A 10000-nucleotide genomic window follows, 5' to 3' on the forward strand; every position below is an offset into this window, starting at 1 on the left:
TGCTGTTAGTGTTACCGTTTTAAAGGGTTGATGAACACACGTCCAGAAACTCTTGCAGCGGTGATTGTACTTTACTGGGGAAATGAGGTCGCTGGCTTGCTAGTTGAATCCTAACATGAATAACACAAAACCTGGTAACCGCCTGAGGACGGCCTGCATGACCAAGACCAGGGATATCGACTACACCCCCATGATGTACTTCAGCCATGCTGCATTTTTGCACGTGTTGAGTTGCACATTCACCTCTGAACACTTTTACACAACATGCACATTGTCACCTTTTCTGCATATTTTCTTTTTTTCTTCTTCTTAATTTATACCTTTATTTTTTTTGTACAGTTTTACACAATATGCACATTGTCACCTTTTCTGCATATATTCTTTTTTTTTCTTAATTTATACCTTAATTTTTGTACACTTTTACACAACATGCACATTGTCACCTTTTCTGCATATTTTCTTTTTTTCTTCTTCTTAATTTATACCTTTATTTTTTTTGTACAGTTTTACACAATATGCACATTGTCACCTTTTCTGCATATATTCCTTTTTTTTCTTAATTTATACCTTAATTTTTGTACACTTTTACACAAAATGCACATTGTCACCTTTTGTGCATATTTTTATTTTTTCTTCTTTTTAATTTATACCTTAATTTTTTTTGTACACTTTCACACAACATGCACATTGTCACATTTTCTGCATATTTTCCTTATTTTCTTCTTCAGTTTTACACAATATGCACATTGTCACCTTTTCTGCATATATTATTTTTTTCTTTCTTAATTTATACCTTAAGTTTTGTACACTTTCACACAACATGCACATTGTCATCTTTTCTGCATATTTTCCTTTTTTTCTTCTTCTTAATTTATACCTTAATTTTTTTTGTACAATTTTACACAATACGCACATTGTCACCTTTTCTGCATATATTCATTTTTTTTCTTAATTTATACCTTAATTTTTGTACACTTTTACACAACATGCACATTGTCACCTTTTGTGCATATTTTTCTTTTTTCTTCTACTTAATTTATACCTTAATTTTTTGTAGACTTTTACACAACATGCACATTGTCACCTTTTGTGCATATTTTTCTTTGTTTCTTCTTCTTAATTTATACCTTTATTTTTTTTGTACAGTTTTACACAATATGCACATTGTCACCTTTTCTGCATGTATTATATTTGTTTTCTTAATTTATACCTTAATTTTTTGTACACTTTTACACAACATGCACATTGTCACCTTTTCTGCATAATTTCTTTTTTTTTCTTCTTAATTTATACTTTTATTTTTTTTGTACAGTTTTACACAATATGCACAGTCACCTTTTCTGCATATATTCTTTTTTTTTCTTAATTTATACCTTCATTTTTTGTACACTTTTACACAACATGCACATTGTCACCTTTTGTGCATATTTTTATTTTTTCTTCTTCTTAATTTATACCTTAATTTTTTTTGTACAGTTTTACACAATATGCACGTTGTCACCTTTTCTGCATATATTCTTTTTTTTTCTTAATTTATACCTTAATTTGTTGTACACTTTTACACAACATGCCCATTGTCACCTTTTCTGCATAATTTCTTTTTTTTTCTTCTTAATTTATACTTTTATTTTTTTTGTACAGTTTTACACAATATGCACAGTCACCTTTTCTGCATATATTCTTTTTTTTTCTTAATTTATACCTTCATTTTTTGTACACTTTTACACAACATGCACATTGTCACCTTTTGTGCATATTTTTATTTTTTCTTCTTCTTAATTTATACCTTAATTTTTTTTGTACACTTTCACACAACATGCACATTGTCACCTTTTCTGTGTCAAGACTTGGTCTATGGCGTGGTTTGCTCTCCCGTGGTGCAAATGAATTGGACCATACGTGGCGTGCAGGTGAGGACATGTTTAATCTTTTAACTCAAACAAAAAGGTACAAACAAAAGGCGCGCACAAATGCGGAAGTAGAAAACTAGACTATGAAACAAAAGACATGCACGTGGGCACAAAACTATGAACAATAAACAAAACTTACTTGGCATGAGATGAAACAAGAACTATGGTAAACAGGTGCAGAGCATACATTTGTGTGGAGAAGGTGTGATGTCGCCAGGACGAACAACTTCTTCTTCTTCTTCTATGGAGTTTATTGGCGGTTGGCAAACCAACAAAGGTGCATTACCGCCACCTACTGGACTGGAGTGTGGGACTGTAAATTGGGATTCAAAATAAATACAAATAATAATTAACAAAATAAATAATAAGAAAAATAAAGAAAATAAAAAATAAAATAAAGAAATAAAGAAACAAAACAACTAAATAGGGAACTTAAATCCTCTCCATTAGGCCTGTGTCTATCAGATATGCCACAAGATGCTTGAGCATAGCTTCTGCCTCTGCTCCTAGCAGGTTCCCAACACTTAATATCATCCTGGATTCCTCTGCCGCTGCTGTTAGCGTCCTCCTTTCCTCCTCATACCCTCTACATTCTAACAACACATGCTGGACACTTTCATCCTGCCCACATTGGTCACATCTGCCATCAGGGTGTTTTCCTATCCTGTGTAGTGAACTATTCAGTCCTGTGTGCCCTATCCTAAGTCGTGTGATCACTGCTTCTTCCCTCCGGCTCCTGCCCCTCCTCCTTCCCAACCCAACGTGTTTCTGTATGTTGTAAAGGTGTCTTCCCGTGTCTTGGATGTCCCAATATTCTTGCCACACTTTACCCACATGTTTCTTGATTATTGATTTACCTTCTTCCCTACATAACGGTATGTCCATATCTACAGTGTGTGATCTGAGTGATTGTTTGGCCAGAATATCCACTCCCTCATTCCCTTCTATCCCTACATGGGCAGGAACCCAGATGAAGCAAACAGCTAATCCCCTCTTATTCATTCTGTGCAGTTGATTATGTATTTTGAAAATGAGATCTTGCCTACATGACTTCATGGTTTTGATGCTTGTAAGTGCTGCCCAACTGTCTGATGCTATTAGTGTATTTTTATGGTTATTTCCTTCTATCCATTCCAACCCTAAAATGATAGCTGCAAGCTCAACTGTGAATACTGATAGATGGTCTGTGGTTCTTTTCTTGATGTGTATCTTGTATTGTGGAATGAAAACTGCAGCTCCTGTTCTTCCAGTATCAGGGTCTTTTGACCCATCAGTAAAAATCAGCGTTTTGTCTGAGAAATGTTTTTCCAAATAGCCTTCGGCAACCCCTCCCGCAGAGGCCTGCCTATTCCTTTTCTTTAATTGTTGCTGTATTTCAAAATGTATTGTCGGTTCTATGAACAACCAGGGAGGAGTACATGAGTATGGGACTGTCGGACTGAATAGAATATGACCTAAACCGGCTTGTACTGCCTTTACATTTCCTATCCACCCAAAACTCATAAAATGTGACTCATTATGCTCCCAACAGTCCTCTAGGATGGCTTTAGCAGGATGTGAAACACTATGCCCTTGGAGATTGACCCAGTACGCTAACAGCAGTTTCAGTCTCCTGATCCCTAATGGTTGTTCCCCCATTTCTACCTGTATGGCTGCTACTGGAGAGGATTTAAATGCCCCACTGCATATTCTCAGACCCTGTGTCTGCTGCACATCCAGCTTTTTCAGGTGGCTGTCTGCTGCTGCTAGATAGCCTATGCCCCCATAGTCTAGCGTTGCTCTCATGATGGCCTGATATATATTCAGCAGTGACGCTCTAGTTGCACCCCAGTGTCTTCCTGAAAGGCATCTTAAGAGATTGTTGACTCTTTTACATTTATCCCTCACTTTGTCAATATGCTGCCGCCAAGTCAGCTTTTCATCCATCCACATTCCAAGCAGTCTAACGACACTAACCTGCTCAATTTTTTGACCATATATTTTCAAGGAAACCTCTTTGTGACGTCTAGAGAAGCAAATCCCTTGCGTCTTTGCGATAGAAAACTTAAAACCCCATTCATCTGCCCACTGCTCCACCGTCCTAATTGCTGCCTGCAATTTCTTCTGAATATATGCAAGATTCCGCCCCCTTATCCATAATGCCCCGTCATCCGCATACAATGACTTCCCTATACCTCGCTCCACTTGCTCAAAAATATCATTGATCATGACATCCAGGACGAACAACAGAAACAGAAAAGCTTATATAGTGACATGATAAGTGAAAACAGGTGCGTGACTAACCGTGAACAGGTGCGTGACATGACAATGTGAACCAGGTGAAACTAATGGTTGCTATGGTGACAAACAAAACAAGGAAGTGAAACCAGGAACTAAGGAAGTGTCCAAAAAACAAAACAGCACATGGCCAAACAAAAACATGAACACAGACATGACATTCTGCATATTTTCCTTATTTTCTTATTCTTAATTTATACCTTTATTTTTTTTGTACAGTTTTACACAACATGCACATTGTCACCTTTTCTGCATATATTCTTTTTTTCTTTCTTAATTTATACCTTAAGTTTTGTACATTTTCACACAACATGCACATTGTCACCTTTTCTGCATATTTTCCTTTTTTTCTTCTTCTTAATTTATACCTTAATTTTTTTTGTACAATTTTACACAATACGCACATTGTCACCTTTTCTGCATATATTATTTTTTTTTTCTTAATTTATACCTTAATTTTTGTACACTTTTACACAACATGCACATTGTCACCTTTTTGTGCATATTTTTCTTTTTTCTTCTTCTTAATCTATACCTTAATTTTTTGTAGACTTTTGCACAACATGCACATTGTCACCTTTTGTGCATATTTTTCTTTGTTTCTTCTTCTTAATTTATACCTTTATTTTTTTTGTACAGTTTTACACAATATGCACATTGTCACCTTTTCTGCATATATTATATTTGTTTTCTTAATTTATACCTTAATTTTTTGTACACTTTTACACAACATGCACATTGTCACCTTTTCTGAATATTTTTCTTTTTTTTTCTTCTTAATTTATACCTTTATTTTTTTGTACAGTTTTACACAATATGCACGTTGTCACTTTTTCTGCATATATTCTTTTTTTTTCTTAATTTATACCTTAATTTGTTGTACACTTTTACACAACATGCCCATTGTCACCTTTTCTGCATAATTTCTTTTTTTTTCTTCTTAATTTATACTTTTATTTTTTTTGTACAGTTTTACACAATATGCACATTGTCACCTTTTCTGCATATATTCTTTTTTTTTCTTCTTAATTTATACTTTTATTTTTTTTGTACAGTTTTACACAATATGCACATTGTCACCTTTTCTGCATATATTCTTTTTTTTTTCTTAATTTATACCTTCATTTTTTGTACACTTTTACACAACATGCACATTGTCACCTTTTCTGCATATTTTCTTTTGTTTTCTTCTTGTGACTTTTGGTGCATGTCAGAGGCCTCTGCTGCTCTGGCCCTAATTACAATGATTTCCTGCATTTAAGATCATTCCGGGCTTATGACAGAAGGCCTTGTGACACCTCTTTGTAACGCAGACTCCATCGCTCTTCTGATGCTGGAGGAGGAGGAGGAGCCGGACGTGTTTGGCCTGGTGGCGCACGCCATGGAGGCGTTCCCCTCCAGCGAGGAGGTGCAGCTCCAAGGCTGCCGAGCTCTGCAGGCGCTCCTGCGGCGAGGTGAGCCGCCGCGCTGGCCCCTGCCTGAGCGCCGTATGCTCGCATTCACCCTTTTTTGTGTGTCTGTCCAGTGAGCCAGGACCACCTGGTGGAGTTTGTAGAGAACCGGGACCATGCTGTGGTCCTCGCCGCCCTGCAGAGGTTTCCTGACAACCCTGAACTGCAGCTGCAGGCCATGAAAGTGCTCCTGCCTCTGGCTGAACCCAGTAAGACACAACACCTGTATCATCATGTTGAACACCTGTATCAGCATGTCGAACACCTGTATCAGCATGTTGAACACCTGTATCCTCATGTGGAACACCTGTATCAGCATGTTGAACACCTGTATCAGCATGCTGAACACCTGCATCATCATGTTGAACATCTGCATCATCATGTTGAACATCTGCATCATCATGTTGAACACTTGTATCATTATGTTGAACACTTGTATCATCATGTTGAACACTAAAAGAAAACATTTCAAAGTCTCAGCTGGTAAATGAAAAACACCCTCTCTTAGAATTACTAAATTTATCACCCACAAGTAAAAAGCTTATCGCCAAATTTGCCAGCTGCTTCATTATGCCCATGACATCAGCAGACGGTGTTAAAAGAGCCTGGGAACAGGAACTAAGAACAACAATACCCAAACAGCAATGGGAACGGACACTCTCTCAAATTCACAATTGCTCAATTAACAGCAGACTTAAGCTCATACAGTTTAAAGTGATTCATCGTTTTTACTACTCCAAAGTCTTATTACACAAATTTTATCCTGATACATCTCCACTCTGTGATAAATGTAAATCTGCTGAAGGATCATTGTCTCATTCGTTTAGGGAATGTCCAATTATTCAATCATTTTGGTCCAGCATTTTCTTTTTTTACTCGGGGGTATATCAGAGAAAACCTGTCCCTGACAGGGATATAATCTTGTTTGGGTGGTCTTCAGAAACACAAAAACTTCCAAAATATATTACAACCGTGTTGCTGCTCGGGACGGTCTTGGCCAAAAGACTCATTCTCAAAGACTGGAAAAGCCCATCTGCACCCAACTTCAGGAACTGGCTAAATGAACTTGTGAATGTAATGACTCTTGAAAGAATATGATTTATAAACTCTCCAAATATGAATAAATGGGAACAAACCTGGAAACTTTTACTGACATATATTGAATCATAATTTAGACATTTAAGAAAAAAACAAAAACAAAAACTGCCATCTTTTTTGTAGCTGTATTCCTTTTTTATTATATTTATTATTTTCTGTATTGATCCTACACTATTATTGTTTTTTTTGTTACTTCTGATATGGACTTCCCACGGTTTACTTGCTTATTTATTTATTTATTTTTTGTGACTTTTTATTTTGTATTGTTTTACATCTGATCAACTTCTGTGACTTTCCTTTTCTTTTTTAAGTATGAACGGTGGAGAGGCCCTCGAGAGGTGATCTTGGGATCACTTCCTGAGGATCCTTGATGCCGAGGAATGTTCATCCATCTTGCTATGGTCTGGATAGCCTGCTGATCCTGAGCCAGAGCGGGATGGATGGATAAATATATACAATATCTGGGTATCTTTTCTAATAATGTTTATACTGTAAACCTTGAATTGTTCAAGTTTAAGTGCACCTCTCTCCTCAAGTGTGCATGTGAGTGGGTATGAGTGGATGTGTGATTGTATGAAGGTTTTGACTGTTAAATGTGATTTTAACTGTAAAATTCAATAAAAATATTTGCAAAAAAAAAAAAAATCATGTTGAACACTTGTATCATCATGTTGAACACCTGTATCATCATGTTGAACACCCGTATCCTCATGTTGAACACCTGTATCATCATGTTGAACACCTTCAATGTTAAATACTTGTATCATCATGTTGAACACCTGCATCCTCATGTTGAACACCTGTATCATCATGTTGAACACCTGCATCCTCATGTTGAACACCTGTATCATAGTGTTGAACACCTGTATCATCATGTTGAACACTTGTATCATCATGTTGAACACTTGTATCATCATGTTGAACACCCGTATCCTCATGTTGAACACCTGTATCATCATGTTGAACACCTTCAATGTTAAATACTTGTATCATCATGTTGAACACCTGCATCCTCATGTTGAACACCTGTATCATAGTGTTGAACACCTGTATCATCATGTTGAACACTTGTATCATCATGTTGAACACTTGTATCATCATGTTGAACACCTGTATCATCATGTTGAACACCCGTATCATTATGTTGAACACCCATATCCTCATGTTGAACACCTGTATCAGCATGTTGAACACCTGTATCAGCATGTTGAGTTATTCTCATGTTGAACACCTGTATCATCATGTTGAGCACCTGTGTCATCATGTTGAACACCTTCAATGTTGAACACCCGTATCCTCATGTTGAACACCCGTATCCTCATGTTGAACACCCGTATCCTCATGTTGAACACATTCAATGTTGAATACTTGTATCATCATGTTGAACACCTGTATCATCATGTTGAACACCGTCAATGTTGAATACTTGTATCATCATGTTGAACACCTGTATCATCATGTTGAACACCCGTATCAACATGTTGAACACCTGTATCCTCATGTTGAACACCTGTATCATCATATTGAACACCTTCAATGTTGAATACTTGTATCATTATGTTGAACACCCGTATCAACATGTTGAACACCTGTATCCTCATGTGGAACACCTGTATCCTCATGTTGAACACCTGTATCCTCATGTCGAACACCCATATCAGCATGTTGAACACCCGTATCAGCATGTTGAACACCCGTATCAACATGTTGAACACCCGTATCATCATGTTGAACACCTGTATCATCATGTTGAACACCTGTATCCTCATGTTGAACACCTGTATCATCACGTTGAACACCTGTATCTTCATGTTGAACATATGTATTCTCATTTTGGACACCTGTATCCTCATGTTGAACACCTGTATCAGCACGTTGAACACCTGTATCAGCACGTTGAACACCTGTATCATCACGTTGAACACCTGTATCATCACGTTGAACACCTGTATCCTCATGTTGAACACCTGTATCCTCATGTTGAACACCTGTATCATCATGTTGAGCACCTGTATCATCATGTTGAACACCTTCAATGTTGAACACCCGTATCCTCATGTTGAACACCCGTATCCTCATGTTGAACACCTGTATCATCATGTTGAACACATTCAATGTTGAATACTTGTATCATCATGTTGAACACCTGTATCATCATGTTGAACACCGTCAATGTTGAATACTTGTATCATCATGTTGAACACCTGTATCATCATGTTGAACACCCGTATCAACATGTTGAACACCTGTATCCTCATGTTGAACACCTGTATCATCATATTGAACACCTTCAATGTTGAATACTTGTATCATTATGTTGAACACTCGTATCAACATGTTGAACACCTGTATCCTCATGTTGAACACCTGTATCCTCATGTTGAACACCTGTATCCTCATGTCGAACACCCGTATCAGCATGTTGAACACCCGTATCAGCATGTTGAACACCCGTATCAACATGTTGAACACCCGTATCATCATGTTGAACACCTGTATCATCATGTTGAACACCTGTATCATCACGTTGAACACCTGCATCTTCATGTTGAACATATGTATCCTCATTTTGGACACCTGTATCCTCATGTTGAACACTTGTATCATCATGTTGAACACCTGTATCCTCATGTTGAACACCTGTATCAGCACGTTGAACACCTGTATCATCACGTTGAACACCTGTATCATCACGTTGAACACCTGTATCCTCATGTTGAACACCTGTATCATCATGTTGAACACCGTCAATGTTGAATACTTGTATCATCATGTTGAACACCTGTATCATCATGTTGAACACCCGTATCATCATGTTGAACACCCGTATCAACATGTTGAACACCTGTATCCTCATGTTGAACACCTGTATCATCATATTGAACACCTTCAATGTTGAATACTTGTATCATTATGTTGAACACCTGTATCCTCATGTTGAACACCTGTATCCTCATGTTGAACACCTGTATCCTCATGTCGAACACCCGTATCAGCATGTTGAACACCCGTATCAGCATGTTGAACACCCGTATCATCATGTTGAACACCTGTATCATCATATTGAACACCTGTATCCTCATGTTGAACACCTGTATCTTCATGTTGAACACCTGTATCTTCATGTTGAACACCTGTATCTTCATGTTGAACACCTGTATCCTCATGTTGAACACTTGTATCATCATGTTGAACACCTGTATCCTCATGTTGAACACCTGTATCCTCATGTTGAACACCTGTATCATCATGTTGAACACCTGT

The 10000-nt window shown here is 37.3% G+C and overlaps 1 protein-coding gene across 1 annotated transcript in view; it reads left to right on the forward strand.

Annotated features, from left to right (window-relative positions):
• The window catches only part of lrrk2 (leucine-rich repeat kinase 2), a 114676-nt gene that overhangs the window by 13124 nt on the left and 91552 nt on the right, over positions 1–10000 (forward strand). Inside the window, 2 exon segments of the mRNA XM_062042857.1 lie at positions 5501–5641; positions 5713–5847. Coding sequence (XP_061898841.1) covers positions 5501–5641; positions 5713–5847 — 276 coding nt within the window.

The sequence above is a fragment of the Entelurus aequoreus genome, linkage group LG03 (assembly GCF_033978785.1).
Source record: "Entelurus aequoreus isolate RoL-2023_Sb linkage group LG03, RoL_Eaeq_v1.1, whole genome shotgun sequence".
NCBI lineage: Eukaryota > Metazoa > Chordata > Actinopteri > Syngnathiformes > Syngnathidae > Entelurus > Entelurus aequoreus.